This window comes from Brachyistius frenatus, unplaced genomic scaffold (assembly GCF_029030835.1).
Source record: "Brachyistius frenatus isolate BFR_SWC_R1_liver_20210118 unplaced genomic scaffold, ASM2903083v1 Contig_115, whole genome shotgun sequence".
Lineage (NCBI taxonomy): Eukaryota > Metazoa > Chordata > Actinopteri > Embiotocidae > Brachyistius > Brachyistius frenatus.
In genome coordinates, this window is record NW_027210714.1 from 929,368 (window position 1) to 953,232 (window position 23,865).

Consider the following 23,865-nt stretch of genomic DNA (forward strand, 5'->3'; position numbering starts at 1 on the left):
TTTTAGGCCAATTTCTAAACTTCCATTTTTATCAAAGGTTTTAGAAAAAGTGGTTTCAACACAACTCTTAGCTTTTGTGAATCATAACAACATCTTTGAGAAATTTCAGTCTGGTTTTAGAGCACTACATAGCACAGAAACTGCCCTCCTCAAGGTAACTAATAACCTCCTTTTAGCAGCAGACACGGGGGAGAGTGCATGTCTAATTCTTTTAGACCTAAGTGCAGCTTTTGACACCGTAGATCAGGGTTGGCATCAGGGACGCTGCACTCAGCTGGTTTTATTCTTACCTTTTAGAAAGAACCTACTCGGTCACCGTAGGTAATTACTCATCTTCCACGACACACATTACCTGTGGTGTACCACAAGGTTCAATTTTAGGTCCAATTTTATTTTCTGTCTACATGCTTCCACTCGGCCAAATCCTCCAACGACACGATGTATCTTTTCATTGCTATGCAGACGACACACAGATATACCTTCCGCTGAGCCCTGGTGACCCAAAGAGCCTGGATGCTGTCTTAGATTGTCTCTCTGACATTAACTGTTGGATGGCACAAAACTTTCTTCAGCTCAACAACTCAAAATCAGAAGTCATATTGTTCAATTCCCCAAACAATAACACCAGTCTCATTGAGAGTGAACTTGGTCCTCTGTCTGCTTATTTAAAACCTGTTGCCAGAAACCTGGGAGTAATGTTTGACTCTCAGTTAAGTTTTGAAACACAGATAAAAAAAAAAAATGGTCCAGTCCTGTTTCCTTCAATTAAGAACCGTCTCCAGAATCAAACCCATACCGTCACACTCTGACCTGGAAAAAGTAATTCATGTACTCATTTTGTCTCGACTCGACTACTGGAACTTCCTCCTTCCTGGCATAAACCAATAATCAATCTCCCGCCTCCAACTAGTCCAGAATGCAGCAGCTCGGCTTCTTACTGGTTTTAACAGAAGACATCACATTACTCCAGCTCTGGCCTCTCTCCACTGGCTCCCGGTTGGTTTTAGAATTGATTTTAAGATTTTGTTGATCACTTTTAAGGCCCGCCTGGGTCTGGCCCCGAGCTATATTATTGAAATGTTAGCCCCATATGAGCCAACTCGCAGCCTTAGATCCTCCGGTGGGGCCCTTCTGGCCGTTCCAAAGTCGAGGTTTAAATCAAAGGGTGATGTGCTTTTGCCATCAGAGCCCCTCGACTTTGGAACGACCTACCTGAGGAGATAAGGCTTGCAGAATCATTGACTTCTTTTAAATCACTTCTTAAAACACATTTTTATAGAATTTCTTTTAAGTGATGTCGTCCTTTTATGTCCTTTTATGCCCCTGTTTTTGTTTGTTTATTTTATTCATTTATTTATTTGTTTGTTTTCTATTCCATTTGCTCATTTTGGTTATTTGTTTTGTTTTCTTGTATTCATTACCTTTATGGTATGGTCTTTTTTGCCTCCTGTTTTCTTAAATGTTTACAGGTATTGACGTTATGTATGACTATGCTTTGCTTCGCTGTAGAGCACTTTGTAAACTCTGTTTTTAAAGGTGCTATATAAACAAAGTTATTATTATTATTATTATTTGTTTGCATAACTTAATACCCGATTCAACTTATTCTCTTAATAATGTATTTAGATTTTTGAAATGTTAGTGTCATATAAAGTAAATGTTTTAATTAATTAGAGGCAAAGAAGAGATGGTGTACGGGCTTTGATGGATTTAACTGTTGACACATTTTGGTAGGCTTTCGGGAGACAAAGTCCAAACAGAAGACTGAAAAAGAGGTCAAACTCCAGAAACCAGAGCTGCTAAAGTTTAGAGTTAAAGAGCCTCTACTGTCTTTACACAAGAGGGCTGAAATTATAATACCAATCATGTCATCTAGTGGCAAAAAAATTAATCACCAACTATTTTCATAAACCCAAAAAATCTTTATGAAGAAAAAGTTTCACAATAGTTTTGCTCGATTTATCATTGTCTGCTTTTATACATTAAAAAAAAAAAAAAAAAAACTTTAAGTTTTGAAGTAGGAACTAATCAGGGCATTTGGCTGAGACATGTGATTGACATTTGACAAGATTCAATGCGGAAAGAAAATGTATAATTTGCAGTCCTGTTCAATCTCCACTGGGTGGTATTGACACATGATGTCAATAGCAGTAAAAAAAAAATTCAAAAAATAATAATAATAAAAAAAAGCAAAGAGCATCAGCCTACCTGTAAATGTACTTTTTGACCACTCGGTTCCAATAATTTAGCCTCTATGCTGAATTTTGCTTATAATTTTTGTTCTTGCAGCTGATCGATAGGCTTCACGAGTGGGTACAACTTCTGACACAATTACACTTATGTGTAATTTCAATTTAGAAGTCATCGTTGTCCCAATCTCTCCCCCCCCCAAAAAAAAAAACACGTTTGAGCTTTACGTGAAGTGATGAGCTTCATTGTTGGACACGTTACTTCAAACAAAAGAACATGATGGGAAGCTGTGAATAAACGTGATTGCCTGTCAAGTGATGCGAGGTGCAGAGACACCGGGAGCACGACCAACCTGTTTTGGTTTGGGGGAGGTGGGGGGGAGAGAGAGAGAGAGAGAGAGAGAGAGAGGTGCACGCCACTGACTTGTTACCCCGCTGACGACACTCCGTGTTTTGACGTACGCGGCACCCTGACGCGCACCCGGGCGGCTGCCTTTATAAAGGCGCAGAGCATCGGCGGCAGGATTAGACGACCGGGTACCTCAGCCTCTGAGACCTCTCATCCTCCTCTTCCCGACTTCTTCTCTTCCGGAACCCTCCCCCCCCACACACACACACCCACCCGCCCCTCCAAAAAAAAAAAAAAAAAAAAAAAAGCGCTCCGACATGAACACCCACAAGGTCAGCGACACCGTGGAGGAGTTCCACCGCAACAACGGCTTCAGCGACCTCGTTATAGACGGCAGCAGTTCCGCCGTGCACCGCAAGCGCGAGACGTCCCGCAAAGAGGCCGAGGACAAGTCCCACTTACCTGAGCTGGAGGCCGCCTACGCCAAAATCCTCCGGCAGCTCGGGGAGGACACGGACCGGGAGGGGCTGCTGCGTACGCCGCTGCGCGCCGCCAAGGCCATCCAGTTCCTCACCAAGGGTTACCACGAGACCATCGACGGTGAGTCAACAGGTTCCTCTCTGCGGTGTTTCTGCTGGAAGATGGGCTCCTTTACGCCTGTCATTCATGTAACCTGAGCAGGAGTGAATCTAGGAAAGTATAAATGCTATTTAGCAAACATAAGAGCAGCTTCAGAGGAGGGTTTTTTGTTGTTGTTGTTGTTGTTGTTGTTTTGTTCCAGGACATATCAGACTGTGAAATCTCTCATTGATTGAACGGGATCTTTATTTTGGACCACATTTATTGATTACCGTAATTAAGATACGAATCATTTAATTGTTTGTATTTCTGTGTGCATTTTGTCCCAACAGACATCCTAAACAACGCCATATTTGATGAAGACCACGATGAGATGGTGATTGTGAAGGACATAGACATGTTTTCACTCTGCGAACATCACCTGGTGCCCTTTTTCGGCAAGGTTAGTCCGTGTGTGTGTGTGAATATATATTTAAATCAACTTTAAAAGGCAAATTACTGGTTTAAAAAAAAACTGAATGTGTAAAAGCTTATGTATTCAGATGTCGCTGTCCTGTCAATCATTGTTCAGTTAATTAAATTCAGCATTGGATTGCTAATATTTAGCATCCTTCCCTCCGATTATGTCATCCCTCTGCAGGTTCACATCGGGTACATTCCCAACAAAAAAGTGGTGGGACTGAGCAAGCTGGCAAGGTAACACACACACACACACACACACACACACACACACACACACACACACACACACACACACACACACACACACACACACACACCATAACCCCGCTGCTGTCACTGTGGCTGTATGTTTCGCAGTCACCCGGCACTGACACAGTGCCGGGTGACTGCGTTCTTCTGTTATCTCAGTGCATTGACCTGGAGGCTTAGAGTCTAAACCCACTGGCCATCATGTAGTCCCCTCATCAAGCACAGACACAAGTCTAAACTCTATCCGCTCTCGAGCCATGAGAAAATCCCTCTCGGACCTGTGGGAATCACCAGTTAGAATCACAGCCTCTGTGTCTGTCTCCTCCTTCCCTCAAATATCGCACGTGACTCCCGGACTGTACAAACCCAGAACAGCAGTAACGGAGTCACGGTTTTGTTTTTTTGTTTTTTTTGGCAAAGGTTATTCTGAGAACTGTGTAGGGTGAATGATTCACAGAGTCTATACAGTCGGATGGGAAGCGCAGAGGCCAGAGGTCAGGAGACTGATGCCAGTCTGTGTTTATCAAGATTAATCATTATTACACCTGATCTCTAATCAGTCCTTTGCACGTGTTTCTGCAGGATTGTGGAGATCTACAGTCGGCGGCTTCAAGGTATTGTGCAATCAGCAGTCCATTAACGGCACTTTTCTTCTGCTAAAATCAAGAATTAAGAATACATTCTGGCTTCTTTAATGTAATTAGGGTTTACATACGTTGGATTATTTTTATTTCTTGCAGTTCAGGAGCGTCTGACCAAGCAGATCGCCATGGGAATAGCTGAGGCTCTGCAGCCGAAAGGCGTCGCCGTGGTCATTGAAGCAGCGTGAGTGCACTCACACTCACTCATACACGAGCCACCTTCCTCATTATTATCTGTATGGTTTAAAGCTGCACCAGCAAAATGCCAAAAATTCCTCAAGACTGAACGCAAATAATCAGCGATTAAACGCTCCCGCTCATTTCAGTCCGCTCTGCTGCAGCCTTACGCCGTCTGAAATGACCAGAAATGTACATAACGTGACAAATATTGCAGGGCCAGTTTACCGTCATGATCCTCAATTTGCTACTTGTGGCCCAGGTGGCTACTGTTTAACACAAGATCCATAACTTCATTTCAATTAAAGGAAAACTCTTACCAATTTAACATTTTACTCCTGTAACATTGGTGAACTCACAAAGGACAGCTGAAAGACAAAAAAAAAAAGATTAATTCACAACAGATCATATATAGACTTTTTTTTTTTTTTTTTAACACAACCTTCTTATTTTGGCCAAAAAAATTGGCCAAGTACCCCTTTAAAACACATTATCACAAGATCAGAGGGTTACCTCGAGGGCACGTCAAACGCCGCAGCTGAAAACTTGAGACATGTGTGTGTGTGTGTGTGTGTGTGTGTGTTTTTCGCAGGCACATGTGTATGGTCATGCGTGGCGTCCAGAAGATGAACAGTCGCACGGTGACGAGCGCCATGCTGGGAATTTACCTGGAGGACCCCAAAACCCGGGAGGAGTTCCTGACTCTCTCCCAGCGCGCCTAACAAACGCCATGCGCCGTTCATTCCCGAACCTTTGTACACAGTAGCACACGGAAAGATCTAGAGTAACAGTGGATTCCTAATCTGACTTTACCGTAGAGAACATACAGAATTAAACACAGGAGTTGCTGTCAGATGCAGAAGCTCCTGCTCAGGAGTTAACCTCAACACACCGAAGCCTGAAAGATGAAATCCATCATCTGAAATCACTGTGAACACGACAGACTCACACTCATGGTGCCTTTGGTAGCTATTCGACAGTCTTACACGGCAATATTGTTGCTATAAAAGTATGAAAACCTGAGTGCAATATTGTTATGTGACAACACTTCAAAAGATTTTAAGTTTCTGTGTATTTCTGATGGTGCCCTTGCTGACGGTACTTTTACACCGTTCTTTGCTTTATTATTGTATTTAGATTCCACTGATTTTAATAATTTAACTTTGTCATTTATGAATACATTTTTAAAGCCTTTGTATGATAAAACAATTTGAAGTACAAATGAAATGATTATATCTGTATTCCAAAGACTAGAGCTGATTGATGTAATGAGAGATCTTTGTCTTGATCAATAACCACTGTAACATTTATTCTGAAGGCTCTTTGCTTCAATAAAAACTACAGCAACAATGTCAAAGTTGTCATATTTGTCTTGTGTATGTCAATAATCAATAACACCTCAGGGAAGGTTACGGTGTCAAATATTTGTTTTATAAGCGAGACAGAATTACAGCATATGCAGTTTTTAGTATGCGTGTTCACACTATAAAACATAATGAGCATTTACAGCTAAGCTGGGGTACATTGCAGTACATTGCACAGGGCAAATAAACGAGCTAACTACAGCTGCAAAAGTGATGATGAGGCAGCTCCAGAAAAAAAAAAGAAAAAAGAATGAAATCTTTGGAGACATTTTGAGGTGTAACTTGAAGTGGTTTTAAACGCAGCATCATTTCCTCCTTGTTAAAAACAGTTAAATACGCCATTTCTTGAGCATTTCACACAGTTTGTAATCAGTACTGCAGTCGTGGTATACTGAGTATTACTATATTAGTACTAAGCTGTTCTACGCATAAGAGCACAGAATTACTGTGCAAGATAATATATTGTATCAACCTGACTCCAAACGCACCAAAAACACAGAATAACGAGCAAATAGGAAGTGATGCAAGAAGCTAAGTCGAGAGTTGTATAACCAGCTATAGTTGCAGCGATTTTTAAAACATTTGAGATCACAGCAGCTTACTCCGGTAAACTACCGTGAACAGCTGACTCATTTACATTTACTACATCCAAACATTTCCTTCTGTATAATAGCTGTATTAGCTGGAGACTGATGCTGTTTTTGTGGTGCAGCAGCATAAATCAATAAGTGTGTGCACATGTTGCTGAAAGCCTGAGGGCGAGCAAGCCCTTTAAATATCAAAGGAGGAGCCCGTCGTCAGACAGTCTGTGCACTATAACCTCCATCTCTGAACGCAGTTAGTGTGTGTGTGTGTGTGTGTGTGTGTGTGTGTGTGTGTGTGTGTGTGTGTGTGTGTGTGTGTGTGTGTGTGTGTGTGTGTGACAGGCCATCATGCAGTTTCCAAATATGATTATGTCAGAGTAAACCAATTGCTACATGCATTCTGGAAAAATATGAATATGTTGTGCGTAAGAGGCTCAAATTATTCCCCTTCATGGCTGCAGGCAGAGATACAAAATAGACCTGTCGAACGTCATCATACAGGAAGCTTTAATTCACTAAAAAAAAAAAAGCCACATACGATATAGATAAAGTCAAAGTGTTGAAATTAAAATATACGGAAGGTCTGGAAGCATTGACGTGAGAAACAGGTGACGGCAGGTGGTGTATTCGGAGACAGCAGTGCTTACCCGTGTACGGCTACTGGAATAGGTCCAGCAGCATTATATGGTTTTCTATAATAAGAGGACAAAGCCATCTCCAGATTTCTCTCTTTAACAGTCTTTGGGTTTTCACTCTGACAGCACGCTGTCACACAGATGTCTGTTTGTAGTTCTTGGTGTCCAAAACCTTCTTTCCACACATCGCACAGATTCCTGGACAGACAAAACAAAAAGAAGCATCGGTGGTGGGATGAGCGATGCCAACAAAAGGATTCTGCACTTTTTCTTTCATATTATCGAGCATTAAAATGACGGCACGATCAGGTAAAAACATTTCTCTCCAATTCATTTTTAAACGCATGCTACAGTATTTGGGATGTTCCTGTAGGCAGCCATTGGTTTTCTCTTCATATCCACCCAGTATCAACGTAAATTAACATATTATTGAAATCTGCTTTGATTGTGTTGCATTATTCTATGTGAATAATAAGTACCAGGTAAAAAGCAGATAATGAACCCAGACAGGCATCGAGTGCATACAAACAGAAGAAAATATGATAAGGCATGTAATATCACCTGTAAAAAAAAAAAAAAAAAAAAAAAGAGACCAAAGTGCGGTGAGTGTCTCAAAATATTTGTGTCTAGTATGAAGTCAAACAAGTGAAGAGAATCCTTGGAAACGGGGCAAATCTGTACTCTGCCCACTGTATAAACACACTATAGCATGACATCTGTTTGCTCTGCAGACTAATGAACCCAACGACGGAAAGCGGTAAGCTTTATTGAAAGCGATAAAGGCTGTGGCACAGGATTTCGAAACAGTGTGCAGTCCAGTGTGAGCCAGTTCATACCTTTCTTATATGCACAGCCCTGGCAGTAGTGGGATCCAGACTGATGAACTGAGCTCTTGCAGATCCTGCAGGTGGCGAAGCCGGTCTTGCTGTAGGGGTCAAACCTGAAAAGCGAAAAGCAATTACAGACACGTAAACTACAAAACGCAGCGGTGTTGTTCAGCTCTTAACTCCGGTGACTTCAGATGAAGGACAGCGGCGACACAGACGGCGATGCACTCTCAAAGCGAGCGACTCACCTGGCTTTCTTAGAAGTCAAAAACTTGTTCTCGTTCAGTTTACGCCCGCCGCTCTCTGTGCAAAAAGATGCGGAAAAGAATCCCATCAAACATCATCATCATCATCGAGTTAAAGATATTGTCTTTGAAATTCTAGCTGTTGTTGTTGTTTTTAAACTGTCTGCCACCCAGTCAGAAACTCGCAGCTGTTGCGGTTATCTGACTATCCTAACGTGGAAAGGATGTAGCAGACACCTACTACTGTCTCTCACGTGCCAAGGCAGTAAACAGCAAAACAATTACACTATTTCACTTTTAATATGCAGGGAAAGAAGCAAGTGTACATTACTGGGAGAAAAACAAAACAAAAAACAGATTATTGCACATGTAAAACACAGCAGGCACCCTGGTGTCCTGATCCTAAATTGAACTTGTTATATTATTAACTATCTCTGTTACCAACAACAACAACAACAACAGCAGACTTGTCCCTGAACCTGAGGCCTCAGCTCACCTGTTGTATTCCGTGCTCCGTCCTTCCAGGTGTCCGGTGTGATGACCTTCCCGAGCTTCTTTTCGCCTGAAACAGCAAGTGACACACAAAGAAAAAAGAAAAGGGGGTCAGGTTCGGCGTCCAAGACCACCTCAAACACAACGATGAGCAATAACAACAACAACGTGACGTTAGCGAGCTTTCGGGAAAACATCTCCGGCCTTCGCTAATAACAACAACAACAACAACAACAACAACGTATATCAAATTTAAAGGCATAAAATAATGTTGACAATCAGAGTTACATCGTGATACGTACACTTTTCACAAACCATCTTTCCTCTATTTGTTTCAACGATTAAAAATAAACCCGAACTGTTAGCTGTTTTTTTTTTAGCTTCCTCGGTTAACGTCAACTTCCGGTGGCTTCTTCCGCTTTCTCGCACTAAATTTCCGAGCTTGACTGGTCAAAGCTGGCATTTCAAATCTCAGATTTCATTGGTTCATTTTAGCGTCCGTCACATGACGTCAGAGTACCACGTTCTGTGATTGGTTGGAGGACTGTCGCGCTTCCGTAAAGTTACCTATAAAACGTTTCTTCCTGTTTGTGCTGGAGGAGTTTAAACCAGATATTGACTATAATTTTTATTTTTGCTGATGTCATCTGGTCTTCCGTTGTATATTCTAAAATATTTCAAATTGACAAATTATCTAATTACAAGATAAAATGATTCTTCTTCTTTTTTTTTTTTTTTTTTAATTTTTTTTTTATATTTAAACAAAGTAGGCCTACATTTTTCATACTATCTCAGGCTATATTCTGTTTTGTTTGAACATTTATATAAGTAAAGAAAGGGGCAAAAAAATCAGCTCTCATTCCCATCTGAAATCGAAATGTCATGTTGAATTAAAAAATGGCAAATGGCATAAATATTATTTAATTTACTCACTTATTCTTAATTAACACGAGGAATAATGTATGCGGATACCCAATGTATTTTACAGTAACTAAAAAAGTAATTCTCCTGTTCACTTCGGTTCATCGCGAGCTGAGCGATGGACTTTTATTGTGAAGTCCAAACGGAAGTCAACGTCGCTCCATGTTTACGGAAACCATCCGGGGAGGTTCGTCCACGGGATTTTTTTTTAACCTCCTCCGTACGTCTGCTCTTCCATTAAAGATTTTTAAAGTCTTTCCCGTTTCATTCTGTCCGCCGCGTCGGGGCTCCCTGTTTGTCGGTTCGGGTTACACTCTTCGCAATGTGGGACCATGAAATCAGAGCCATGGCGTCCACTCACGCCATCATCGCCTCCTCGGTGTTCATGGCGACCGTCCTACCTGCGGTGCTCGTGCCGGGCTTCTCGGTGTACGGGACTCACCTGTTGTGGCTCTACTCGGTGTCCGGTGCGGTGATCGCGGTCAGTGTCGCCGTCTTCTGGCTGCTCGGCATCACTCCGCCCACTAAGAAGCACACGCTGGGATACAAGGTGCTGAGAATACCCTAAATCACAATACCTGTGGTTAAGTTAAATATTAAGCTGGCTGATAACTTATATATATATATTTTTTTTTATTTATTTATTTATTATTATTTAATTCTAAACATTTTAAAGTGCTTACTACTATTAATATTAGCTTTTCTATAACCCTGACCTGGGAGGATTTAGATCACCTTAAGGGACTGTTCAAAAATCATTTGACCTTTTTTTTTTTTTTTTTTTTTAAATAAAAAAAAATAAAAGAAAAAAGAAAAACCTGCCCCAGGAGGTCTCTTTCATCCAACCAGGATCTGAACCTTTTGAGTCAAAATAAAACATTCATATCTGGATCTCTCTTCCAACCCTTTCGTATATCCCAGTATCTTCTAACCCTTCACGCCTTTCTTTCGGCAGCTGTCCAGATTGGTTCGTTCCTGTCTGTACTTCTTCCTGTCCTGCCTGTTCTTCCACACTGTGGTTGTTCTCTATGGAGCTCCGCTGATTGAGTGAGTAGCTGCTGTTGCTCCGTCTACCGACAATGGAAGAAATCAATAGAAAATTGCAGCTTTCACAGAGCGCATGATAGTGGTTACTGTATATAGCAGCCAGCTTTAAAAATAAATAAATAAAAAAATGTGCACACTGTGAAGTTATTCAATCAGTTATCGTCAAATCCACATAAAACTGCTTGGTGATATCTCTTGTTATTCCGGCTGTTATCGATACCCTCGGTCTCTAATTCCTCGTGTGTGTTTCAGATCCGCCTTGGAGACGTTCTCCCTCTCTGTGCTGCTGACCTCGCTGACCACGCTGAGGTGTCTCTGCGTCCTCGGCCCCAACGTTCAGGCCTGGATACGAGTGTTCAGTCGACATGGGTGAGCTGAAAATAACATATATATATATATATATATATATATTTTTCCTCCCCTTTCCCCCCGTTCTTCATGCCACGTGCGTTAATGTGCTTATCACGTGTTTTCTGAACTGTTCTTGCTTTGCTCCGTCTCCAGAGCGATGTCTGTGTGGGACACCTGTCTGCAGATCACAGTGGCCTGCACGGTGGTTGGAGCCTGGGTGGGGGCCTTCCCTATACCTCTGGACTGGGACCGGCCGTGGCAGGTCAGCAAACGCATCAACAACGCAGGCGGCGTTCAGACTGTCAGTCAAAGTCTGATTGAAACCTGATCACATGTAGGAAGTCTGAACGGCCAAAAATCACGAGGTCTGATTTATATTTAGTTTGAAACACGATTAAAATCCCATTTCTGCTTATTCCTTCTGTTCTAATCAGATTTAATGTGTTTAAAAAAAAAAAAAATTAAAAAAAAAAAAATGTCTGTAACTTTTGACACCACGTAAAGTTCACGTGTACGTCACCATGTACAGGAAACATGCCAGTTTAATGGGGGACGGAGACGGCAACTGTGCTGCTGCTCCACAATTTAATTACCTTCCATTTCGATTCATTGTCGACTACTTCTACGACTGGACTCAATGTCATCACCATAGCAACCAATGTGGATAAGACTGATTACCGGCCGGAGACACAGATTGGATCTGATCACTGGCAAGATAAAGTATAATCTTAACAGACAACCAGGTAGATCAGATTCTGATTGCATATGCAAAAAAAAAAAAAATCGGATTCTGACTGACAGTCTGAACATCGCCTGAATGTACCGAGATGTTTATCCTCACATTGGGTTTGACTGTATGAGAGCTGAATTCGCCAAGCTCCCTTTAAGTGTGAAGACTTGTCGTGAATTGCCTGTTTCAGCTTGATGAATGCTCTTTACACCTTTTAAAATGGCCTCACAAAGCCACCTGTTCTGCTCTCTTTGTGGGTGAGTTATATTCACAAAACTGTCCCCCCCCAAAGAGCAAAACGAAGAGTAATTCAACAGACAGAAAGATAACGCGTGTTTCACTGTCAGTTGTGGCTCTAAAGGATCCCAAATGACTAGAAAAATATAAATAATACAGCTGTTGGCAGCATCACAGCAGAACTGTACTGACAGAGATAAAGAGAAAACAGGACGTTTTTCTTTTTTTTTTTTAGATTGTTTTTTTAAAGTAGTCCGTTACTATGATGAGAGGATTTCAAGGGGATGTGACAGAATATTGTAAATTGTTTATTTATAATCATTAAGTGAGTCTTGGTTATCTATTTTACTGGAGCTGAATTCAATACTTAAAACTTCCGAAATTCCCTTTTTTTTTTTTTTTTAACAGTAATCATCTCATTCTTCATTTTCTAATTTTTTTTAACAACAACAAGGGAAAGATTAAAAGTATAATTGCAAAAGGAAATTCTCTGTATAATGAGACAGAGGTAATGAGAGTATAACCTAAACTGTAACACTGGTGCTGTATTTTCCCTCTAAAAGTTCCCCTTTAAAATGAACTGAACGTGACTCGAGTGGAGAAATGCTTGCGGAGAAGACGGTTTTGCTCCTGTTGATCTTTTAGAGCGACGTCGGTGTGTTTCAGCGAACGATCAGACTCACTCGTCCTCTTCTCGCAGGTTTGGCCCGTTTCCTGCAGTCTGGGCGCCATGATTGGCTACCTGACCGGACTTGTTGCAGCTCCCGCGTGGATCCACTACCATCGCAAACAGCTCACGTACAAGTGCAAGTGACAGACAGAGATGTGTTGCTGGTCTTTTTTGTTTGTTTTGTTTTTAATGCCTGTGTGAATGTGTCCACGAGGGGAACTGATTATTTATTGGGAGCATTCACCCTGTTATGTTCACGAGATGATTTTTGTAACGATACCTGAATATTTTTTAACATGAATAAAACATGACTTAATTAACAGTGGCCGTTTAATTTGGATTTGTATGGTTTGTAGCTGAAACTTGCCTCGGAAACGGGGATTTATTTTTGATGGGTTGAATCTAAAATAGCTCAAACCTGTAGGTGGAGCTGTTGGATCACCGCCTGTGTGTGTGTGTGTGTGTGTGTGTGTGTGTGTGTGTGTGTGTGTGTGTGTGTGTGTGTGTGTGTGTGTGTGTGTGTGTGTGTGTGTGTGTGTGTGTATGCGTGTGCTTGTGTTTTATGTGAAGGTAAATAGATGCTGGGTTCCAAATGACGTACTTCCTTTAGTACAGTAATAAATAGTGCTCTTACATGTTAGCACTCTTACTTGCACTGGCCAGAAATAACCTTAGTGTGTGAATATATCACCCACCAAAATATCTGCAGCTTTAAATATTTTACCCAGAAATGAACTTGTTTTTCATGGCTTCTGTCCAGCAGCAGTAGTGAAAAAGAAACGGCAGCAGCTTCAGACGCCTTAATTTGAAAACCTCTTTACGTCGGTAAATGCAGCCAAGATGGCGACCGTTCAGGGTGAAAAGTGTCCAGCGTTTCAGACGAATTTTTGGAACGTTTCAAGTGCGTCATCCTGGTACTTGTGCGCTACAAGTACCAGGATGATGCAAGTTTCTGTACTTGAAAGCGTGAAGGTACTTGTGCACTCAAAATAGTGAGTACACAAGTATTGCCATTTGGAACACAGCAGGAGTTTAAATGAAGAACCTAATTTGCACAGGAATACAAACTAATCAGAATTTGCACTATTGCAAAAGTCAAGATTGACAGTTTAAAAAACTAAAAACAAAGTGCAAACTGTGCCGATACACACACACACACGTGCACACACACACACACACACACACACACACACACACACACACACACACACACACACACACACACACACACACACACACACACACACACACACACACACACACGTACACACACTGAGGCACTTGAAGCCCACAACTGATGAATACTGTACCTTTTTGAACAACCATTAATCTTGCCCCAACTCTATTCCGACGCCCTCCTCCCGCCCCAGTTCTCATTCTCATTTCACCTTTTCACGTCCTCAGGCAACCGTATTGATTCACTTTCATTTTGGGGACATTAATTTACCTCCTTTCATGCTGCCCACATCTCTTGTTCTCCCTCGCAGCTGAGTAGCCACAGTGAAATGTACATTTTCCCGCACCGGGGTGTCAAATTGCTGAGTAAGTGAAGGATGTTGTTTGCAGACAGTTTGTAATACAATAAAAGTTCAGCAATTAGAAAAATTCTATCAGTTCTGCAGCTTGAAATGTATTGTTTTGTATTATAGAGATTGGTGGATGGTTGCAGTTCACAGCCAGGGGGCAACGCTGTCCATTCTGCCCTGTGCTTGAACTCTTACATAAGGTTATTGCCAGGGAAAAGCTGGGGAAAATAGCCTGAAGGGAGAGAGGAGAGAGAGAGAGAGAGAGAGGCCTTTTAAAAAGCCTTCATAGGCTTACAACACCAATTAACGCACTTTTTTTCCCCCCATGCTTCAACTTTAAACCTCCATCTCTGTGTTGAGATTCAATCTGACCCCATACTGTCAGCTCCATTAACCCTCGGTCTCCGTGCTTCTCTCTCTACTTTCCATCTCGGCCGTGGTATGTCATTAGCCGTGGAGAGCAGAGGCGCTGGCGAGAGGGTGGCCCTTGGAGAGCAAAAGGTGTGATTTCACCCTCACCTGAGCTAACTCTCACATCAGATTTCACCTCCGGCGTCGCTGTACCATCAGCATATATTTTTAGGAAGGCTAAGATGAGTCACGTTTTTTTTCTAGTGGTTTTTGAGTGTGTTTTTTGAGGTGTAATCCAAGTACTGTATTCCACTTGTGGTTGTTTCATCTGCTAACAAAGAACAGAGCCATTCACACACACACACAAGCTACTGCCTCACAAATTGCTCTCCTCATTCAATCTCAGAGAACTTTATTTATTCATTATTATTTGCGATTGTGGCAGGGCATTGTGAGGAGAGGTAATTTGTCACTCCCTGCCAGCCCTCTCCCCACAGCCTTTTCTGCAAGGCGCTTGCTGTTTGTTTGCTGTTTGCAGATCAGTTATGTTCCTGCTTTGTTCCTCTGACGAGACACAAGCAGGGTTGGTAGACTCTGAATAGATATTTTTAAGGGTACCATTGAATCAATAAGAAGAAATGACTGTGCAGTGTGAAAAGACCAACACAGAAAATGAACACTCAGGTCTTGCATGCAGTTCTGTGCAGCCTTTTAATCTCGTTTAGGTCGTGTTGGTTTTACAGCCTGCATATTTAATGTAAGGTTCGGTACCACAGCTCTTATTTTACTCTGTTTGCAGCAGCGGAAATCAGCCCAACACTTACCACAGTGAAAAGCAGAGTGAATACCAAAATGAATCCTCATCTGGAGACCAGGAACATGACGCTGTACGAATGCTAATGTTGCTCCTTGTCTGCCGGATGTGAATGATGACGATCAAAAGAGCTGTAACTTAAAGGAGATAACTGTGTTTTTGTACGTTAGTCTAATTAAGGACAGTAATGTCTGGTACATACAGTATTTGTTAGAAACTTGTAGTGATCTTAGTTGTACGTGTCCAGGGATGATGATGATGCTGTCCATTGGTCAGTCCACCTCTTTAATCCAGATCATAGACATTTGCTGATAAAAACAAAAAACTAAAAACAAAAAACCTTTTAAATAACCTGGTTAATGAATACTTGCTGAACCAAAGAAGACATGTCTCTGCTGTCCTGGTGCTGCTGTATTTACTGCCAATATATTTTAGTATTACAACATGCTAATATGATGAATATTATTTGATTGAATGTTTATTAATTTATCGGCCAAGTATATTTCACGCGCAAGAAACTTGATTCCGGGTCTAGTGTCTCTCACACAACAATCGCTCAGCAGAGATAACGTAGATGCGAGCGGATGCATAATTGAAGCAACAGGTCGATCTGTTTTCCCAGTAGGGAGTGCTGAAATAAATAATAAATGTGTGATGAAAATAATTGACCTGATATACATAAATTCAGTGGTTATAAAATCAGAGAGCACAACACAGAGGCAGCCATCCGTGGCACTGCTTTGTATTCTGATATTTTTTCTGCTGCATCGGCATTTTGTCCTTATTATTCTGAGCAGTATTTTGAGCATTTGCCTCAAAGCCTCGCTGGGCCGAAAAACATCCCACCCAGACATTAATACAAGAGGAAAAAAGGCAAGAGGAGGAAAGCAAAAGGCGTATTTACTAGACAAAAGAGAGAAAGGAAAAAGAACCATAGCAATTTGGAGAGACAGAACAATAGCTGCACATAAAAATCAATGTCATAAGTTTATCTCCAAATCATCTTTTTGCTTATGCATTTACAGAAGAAATGATTTGCCCTATTTCAGATACATTTTTCTGTATTCTATTTCGAATTTACATCTCCCAAATTTGTATATTTAGTTTGGATTAACGAGTCCTCCTAATCAATCCAGAATTTTTACACGGGAGAAGGTGGTTTGACAGGATGGAGGTTCCTCATAATACGAGATGTTAATACCTTCCTTTGAGAAGGGATTCCTTTCTGTAAAGAAAAAAAATAATATTTCTAATTTTCTCCTGAAATGTTGCACCCAATCTCCATGTAACAGCCTCCTTGTCACACTCCTCCTCCCCCTTCTCACATCCCACCTGCTTCCTGTGTTTTGTCTCTCCTTTTGCCCCAGTTTCTTGTCTTCACACTCCCTCCAGCGTGCGCTTCATTAACAGTTGGGCGAGCTGTGTTGCCGAGTCGTAAACATGTTATTGCGGTGCTTTCATGTCTCTCCCGCCTGCTCAAAGAGCAACGACAAAAGGGTCCATTGTTACTGAGGGAAATTCAAGTGGGCTGTTGTGACGTCGGAGGGATGGGGCAGACAGAAGGTTAGCATGAAGGGGACGCTGAAGGATTCCTCGATTCCTCAAATCAAAACCATATATACTACTGCAGCTAAAACTGTTTTAGTGATGACAGCGCAGGGTGGCTGACTTGATGGTTCCTCACACCTAAATATTTCAACAACCCTTGGATGGGTTTCCATGAAATTTTGCTCAGACCACATAAATGGACGCGGTCTCCGGGTCTGAAAAATGAAGCCTGTGCTGTAAAGTGCAATACCACCGAGGGCCACTAGGGGCTGACTCCAAAGAAAATATTACCTGAAAGTCGTGATGGTGTCATTAGGTGAATTCCCTCCTTCTTGACCAGTACTCTGGTGACCCTTCTGAAAATATTTCCATAAATAATGAGACATTAGGCCTCAAAGAAAGGCATGTGAGGGAGCGTGTCAGGTTTGATTGACATGCCCAGGATGCAGTCAGGTTCCCCGTATAGGTCGGCAGGTGTAGTGTCCTCTCAATCAGGTCCAACCCTCGCTCCTCTCCAACTCTTCCAAATATGGTCACTTCTGGCTCCAAAAAAATCTGGATGGCGACGGGTAAAATGCCAGACTGGAGGCTTCAAAACGAGCCCACGTCATCACTGTGCAATCAGTACAACAAGGACTGGGCACATCAAGGTCTAACATCTTATTGCATTGTGGCTGATGATAATGGCTCGGCATTTTTTAAACACCTTTCCAATACATATAATCTTGCTAAAACAAAAATCCTCAGACATTTGTAGGAAATTAAAATTTAGACAAAGGGGATCTCAAGGACAAAATGAAAGCTGGGAGCAGTGAGGTAAAACAAAAAGGACGGTCTGTTTTCCTTATTTTTGGGGCTTGTACTGAATTCAGATCCGTCGACTGGAGAGGACATCGTCACCGTCATGTTCATAAAACCAGTTTAAGACATAGCTTTGCGGCATGGTACATCATGTTGCCATTAGAAGATGGTGTATTTTTTTGCCACGAAAGGATGCACACGGTCCCCACTAATACTCAGACGGGCTCGGCTAGTATAAAGGGCCCAAATTGTGCCAAGAAAACGTTCCCCACACCATCTCCAGCCTGGACTGTTGACACGAGGCAGTTTGGGTCCACGGATTCATGCTGTTCATGACAAATTGTGAGTCTACCATCTGGGTTCCTCAGCAGAAATCGAGATCCATCAGACGTTTTTCCTCGGTCTTCAGCTGTCCGGTGCACACTGCAGCCTCACATTTCTCTTCTTGGCTGACAGGAGCGGAACCCGGCTTGATCTTCTGCTGTTCGACATGTGGTGCATCTTTGGGCTGCTTCTCTGCTCATCGCAGCTACAAAGAGTGGTTACAGAGTGTGAGTTGATGTAACCTTTCAGTCGGCTCCTACCATGGTGTCGTGAACCAGGCAAATCAGTCTGACACCAATGATCATGCTGCGGTCAAAGACATTTTCCCCTTTCTGATATTTGCTGTGAAGTGCCTGATCTGTATCTGCACTGCTGCCACGTTGATTGGCTGACTGTGTAATCAAGCAACAGTACCCTAATATATTTTACTCATACATTTTAGAGGTACTTTATGCATTCACATTTTCTGCTACTTCATATGTTTTTCCTCCGCTACCTTTTTATAATAATTAAATCACAATAATGAGCTTCATAAGCATATTTAGCATGTAAAAAGAGGCATGTCAATTAACACGGGGACAAATTTAGAAAATGCAGTTTTCATTTCACTTCTTCCACCCGCTGTAAATGCGCCCGATATAACAGATGGCAAGTCACTGGAAGACTCTGTCCCCATTCAAGTGTGCATGTCATCCGTATGAATGTACTCTCGCTTCAAAACATGAATACAAATTAAATTTGAAAAGAAATATACAACACACAACAAGAGAAGGAGAGGCAGAGAGACCGAGCTGACCGTCAGATGAGGTGGTGAAGAGCATCTGACATCACACCAGGGCCCACACATATAAATACTGTATGAGACAGTACTGAAGCCAAGTGAGCAGCAGCTATGTTCCAGACGGGGTGTCTCCATCATGCATGCTCTCTCTATCTCTCTCTCTACCTCGCGCACACATCACGGCACCGCCGCAAGCCCGTTGAAAGCTGTGATAAAAAAATAAAAATCCGATCTTTACAGCACTCTCTGCCTCCAGAGATGACAAACCCCTCTACTCTCACGTATGATGTCCGTGCTTCTGCTGGTTGGTCGGCAGTAATGACGCCTCTTCAACAAGTGACACGATGCAGGAAGGAAAGACGCCTGAAGTCGAGCCTTTTCTTTTAAAATTTATTAACTTAGACATCTTTTTCGAAGGTGACAGACATTAGAAGTGTTATCATTGGTTTGATATCCTGATAGTAATAATTTCTCATGTGAAAAGAGTCCCAAGAGGTGGCATAGCGAGGGCAGACGGAGACGGTGAACGGAGGGTAGATTACAGGAGCGACATGCCGGAGGTGTAACAGTGAGATTCCCCCGGTTTGTGTAGGTCACTTTTTGTTGGGCTGGGCCGCGATGTAGAGAGCCACCAGACAGTAGACGACGCCTCCTATGGTGAGAGCCATGGTGGTGCGGTACAGGAGCCTGTCTGGGACCCCGCGCTTCAAATGGATGGGGACACCGTCCGCCGTCTTGAGAGGAGGCGGAGGATGGTGGGAGAAAGAGGAAAGAAAGGAGGAAATTAAGGGACATAAATTGATGATGTTGTGGCTGACTACTTACACCCTCATAACTAATAATCGCAACTAGCTACTAATTTTCTTGACAGTTGCGCGATACAACCAACCAACACGGCAAGGATGATCAACAAGTGTGCATTCATTTTAAATATTTCTTTGTGTTTCAGTGTTGAAACAAAACCATGTTTCCTTCCACATGAACATCTACAAGATACTGCGACTGCCCTTTTACTTGAGTGATCGTTCTGCCCAACCTCAGCCTCTTTTATTTTTTCTGTTCCTGTTTATTGAGTGCTGATTAATGAGGGTTGGTGGGTGGCAGAAGGTGAACGGAGAGTGAACAGAGAGTGAACTAAATATCAGTCATCACCTAATGCGAAGAAATCTTTACCACTTTGACTGATAAAGCTGGCACATCATGAACTTTGAGTAAATTAAGAAGATGTGACTCGCGGAGAAGATTATGAGAAAATTAGCTTCTTGGTATTAGACTGGTGCCTTTTTTCAGTTACCTGGAATAACTTCTGGAGGTCAGGAACCCGGTTTGCTCCCATGTACTCCACCGTGCCCACGCCTTCCGACACCAACTTGGTGGGTGTAGCAAAGATCATGGTTGGGGACTCTGCTGGCAAACCTGGCTTCAGCCCCTGAAGGAAAACCAAGAACAATGCACAATTGGATTCTTTGTCCGAAACATACACGTGCAAGAAATTAAATTACAACATTACTGGAGTTTCTGTAAGAACTATACGTTGTTCTTCTGACCTTTTCATGTTTTTAAGTTATATCGCAGTGAAGAATCTCGGTGAGCAAAGAGCATTTATTCGTATTTTACCCAGTTTCATGCAGTTCAGCGCCTCTTCCATTCAATCTAAAAATGTATTGGGTGAAATATGCTTCAATTTGAAAATGATAAGGCACCTTGTCAAAGAAGTGTTGTGAAAGTAAACGAGTCCTTGCATCTGTTCGAGCGTATTTATGGTTGGAAAACATTTGTACTATTTTGGCATCGGTATAATGGATTTTAAATTTGAGCAGTGTCTAATGTAGAAGAAAATATATGAACGTGAGCTAGGCAAAGCTGACGTGGTCAAAATGTTTTCTGAATTGTGTCCAAATTTTGAGTGATTGGATGACGAGATTTGCATTAATGTACTGGAATTTTTTGACAATAATAACAATTTTTAAAAAGCTCTTAAAAGTCATCATCTCAAATTGATTTTCTGTACATTAAGAACGATCAAAGTGGATAAGCGCTCGACTGAGCTACCGGCTGCTGAATAAACACAAGTGATTGCTTGATTGGATTTTGTTTTCAAGCTATGGCTCCGCTTGAAATGTTGAAGTGCCTGTTTAGATTATTAAAGAGAACCGCAAGTGGCTGTTCAACAGCATCTAGATTTATGTTTTATGTACAGCAGTTCAATGTTGTAGCTTTGAATGATGATATTTTGTTGAGCTCCTCCTCTGAAGTTTACACACCTCCTACAAAGAAACTCCAGACTATGATGTCGTTATATTTGTTAAGTATGTAATCTGCAGATAACCTGAAGCACACCGTGGTGTCGATAAAGTCTTCATTAGTATCCTGTCACTTGGAGGAAGCTTCTCACCCACTTTGGTTTTGGAAGTTATTGGGAGACCTCTTACCTCGTTAGAGCGCGTGGAGGCAGACGGTGTGGGAGCGGGGAAATTAATTCTGACATGAAAATGCGGAGCCACCGAAAGCAGATTATTTTTTACTTGTCATTTAAGAGGGGCTTTTACGAAAAGTTTTCACAGCAGGAAATCACATCTGTGGATTATACCAGAAATATGAAGATGATTCCTGTTTGTATTTCCTGTAGATTGTGTGACTTTTTTTTACAGAGGACGCTGAAGAATAATAAGCAAAAAGCAAAAGGAAAAGGAAGAAAAATGCTGCCTTCGAGCGTCTGGTGGAAGGACTTCCCTAACCCTCACCCGATCACATGCAGGTTAGGTAAACTGGAAACGCGACATTGCCTGAAGATGTGACTCATTAGTGTCAGTGTCGTTGTCTGTCATTCTGTATTTATTTTTTTTTTTTTGACATAATCCCACACTTTCTAATCGACCTGTCTCTATCGATCTGCCGAGAGCGTGATGGTAGAGGTGAGACCGAAAGGACAGATGGAGCTGAGGTCAGAGGACCAGCTTTCAAGGTGATAATTAACCCAGTGGAAAAAGCTGCGGTTGCCATGGTATTACAAATGGAGCTGCAAAAAGAAACTGTGCAAACAGTTTCCGATAAAGGCAAGATGTCTTGTTAACGCTTCTTGTGACTGATGTGACGTAAATTTCATCATCTGCCCAAGTTAGTGAGGGTTCGTGTGCAGCACATTAGCCCAAAATTTGGGACCACGCATGAGCCAGAAAAACAAAATGGAGGTTTATTTTAAGGAGAGGAGAATTGCCATTCTGCAGCTTTCTAATTCATCACTGAAAGAGTTTATTTTGCGATATGACACTAGGTATTGTCTTACATATTGGACACTGTAATATTGTGCTACGGCATAATTGTTGTCTTTTCTTGCTTTTAAATTCTGCATGATGATTATTTCTCAAAAATCTCATCATGTGAATATTTTGCAATATTGAAATTGAGTTAATTGGAGTAAAGTTCAGTTTCTATTGAAGTTTCGAGGGATGTTAGTTTAACTGTAATGTTATTTTTGGAGGAAGTAGTTCAAGGAGCTGCTGAACTGTCTTGTATTATACCGCATAAAAGAAGTGTTTCTGTTCCTAATATAATCCGGCTGGACAAAAGAGCACAAATGAGTATAATGCAATAAAATCCAACTGCACAAACGTTAAAATGAAGTTAGTGTGTGATTACAGGGTGTACCAAAAGCATTGTAAACAACACAGACAAACAATTATTTCACTTGTGGCTGTATGATATAATATACCGCAGTGTATTTACTATTAAACAGTAAAAAGATGAAATCAAAGTTTATCACATTATCTCCACCGCCTGCTGCTGTTGTTTGATTATCAGCTGATGGGATCCGACACCTCTCATACTGCTTTGTGTCACTGAACTTTCAATTTGTAATGTTGTAAGTATTGAATTTGCTCTCAGATATGACTATTTATATATATATATATATATTGAGAAGAAAAATCTGATCTCAGTGAGACTTCCTTTACAACTAAAGCGTGATCTAACTAACGAATGTGTCGCGACACCTTAGTGGTAGCTATAGTGACATTTTTCTGGTTTGCCGTCAGGACAGGTCAGCTGTAAATCAGTATTAGGATTCACTGTTGTAACGATCTCATATACCAACTTGTTTGTTTTTCACTTTTTTTCCGGACATCGAAGATGATTTCTCTTCTTACCGACTACGTGTTGTTCAAGTGACTTTGAAACCGAGATACAAGGGAGCTTCAAAGTTGTTTAAACCACGATCACAGAGGTCAAATAAACAGATAAAGGTCAAATCTGGCTCTGGGAGGCCACTGAATTTTGAAATTGTCTGTAAAAAAAAAAAAAAAAAATCACAGCAAGGCCAGATCCGCAGATCAGAAATAGCATTTCATAATAAAAAAAAATTAAAAAAAAAGTTATGTGATGGAAAAGGGGAATTGCATTGGGTAAAAATAATAATAATAATTAAAAAAAAACAGATTACTTCATAAAAAAAAAGATAAATTACGTCACGAGGCTTCGTTGAAATGAAATAACTTAATTCAAAATGAATTAAACTAATGTTTAACCGCCAGTAGGCTCGTCGTTATCTTTGAACATAACCAACCCGTCAAGGTTGCAGGATTGAGGATTAACTTCGCTCTTTAAATCTCTTCGACCCGGTTCGGAGGCTAACGGAGCCCAACTCGACGAAATCAAAAGGTCACGCCCGACGGTTACCGACTCGGTTTCTCACCGACACCCGGTCTCACCTGGGGGCTGTAGGCGGCCGCGGGAGCGGACCCCGTCAGTTTCTGGGTCAAACCGCTGAACTTGTAGTACATTTTATTTTCTTCTTCTTCTTCTTCCCGCTGAAGGACAGCGAAGGGTGCTAACCACAACAAAATCAGCCGGTAAGGGACTTCCCGCACAGCGACCCGTCGAGGGAAAGTGACGTGGCAGTCAAGCTGGCTCAAAACTGCCTGTTTAATATTCGAGTGGGGGAAGGCGTCGGTGGAAGAAGTATTCAGGTTCTTT

The 23,865-nt window shown here is 41.7% G+C and overlaps 4 protein-coding genes across 4 annotated transcripts; 2 read left to right on the top strand and 2 right to left on the bottom strand.

Annotated features, from left to right (window-relative positions):
* Positions 1–2,841: 2,841 nt before the first annotated feature.
* On the top strand, positions 2,842–5,997 carry gch2 (GTP cyclohydrolase 2). Its single transcript, XM_069713092.1, has 6 exons — positions 2,842–3,138; positions 3,450–3,559; positions 3,758–3,813; positions 4,411–4,442; positions 4,569–4,653; positions 5,239–5,997. Exons 1-6 carry the CDS (start codon positions 2,856–2,858, stop codon positions 5,366–5,368), a joined length of 696 nt encoding a protein of 231 aa, XP_069569193.1. The 5' UTR covers positions 2,842–2,855; the 3' UTR covers positions 5,369–5,997.
* A 58-nt stretch (positions 5,998–6,055) lies between these two features.
* cript (cysteine-rich PDZ-binding protein) lies at positions 6,056–9,209 on the bottom strand. Its single transcript, XM_069713095.1, has 5 exons — positions 9,096–9,209; positions 8,798–8,863; positions 8,305–8,359; positions 8,066–8,169; positions 6,056–7,427 (listed from the first exon to the last, which is right to left on the bottom strand). The coding sequence occupies exons 1-5, from the start codon at positions 9,109–9,111 to the stop codon at positions 7,363–7,365; spliced, it is 306 nt and encodes a 101-aa protein (XP_069569196.1). The 5' UTR covers positions 9,112–9,209; the 3' UTR covers positions 6,056–7,362.
* Positions 9,210–9,890: 681 nt separating this feature from the next.
* On the top strand, positions 9,891–13,071 carry pigf (phosphatidylinositol glycan anchor biosynthesis, class F). Its single transcript, XM_069713051.1, has 5 exons — positions 9,891–10,264; positions 10,670–10,761; positions 11,014–11,130; positions 11,266–11,374; positions 12,780–13,071. Exons 1-5 carry the CDS (start codon positions 10,037–10,039, stop codon positions 12,891–12,893), a joined length of 660 nt encoding a protein of 219 aa, XP_069569152.1. The 5' UTR covers positions 9,891–10,036; the 3' UTR covers positions 12,894–13,071.
* Positions 13,072–19,270: 6,199 nt separating this feature from the next.
* cox7a2l (cytochrome c oxidase subunit 7A2 like) lies at positions 19,271–23,760 on the bottom strand. The gene is made up of 3 exons (XM_069713050.1): positions 23,601–23,760; positions 20,189–20,323; positions 19,271–19,628 (listed from the first exon to the last, which is right to left on the bottom strand). The coding sequence occupies exons 1-3, from the start codon at positions 23,670–23,672 to the stop codon at positions 19,488–19,490; spliced, it is 348 nt and encodes a 115-aa protein (XP_069569151.1). The 5' UTR covers positions 23,673–23,760; the 3' UTR covers positions 19,271–19,487.
* Between the last annotated feature and the right edge of the window lie 105 nt (positions 23,761–23,865).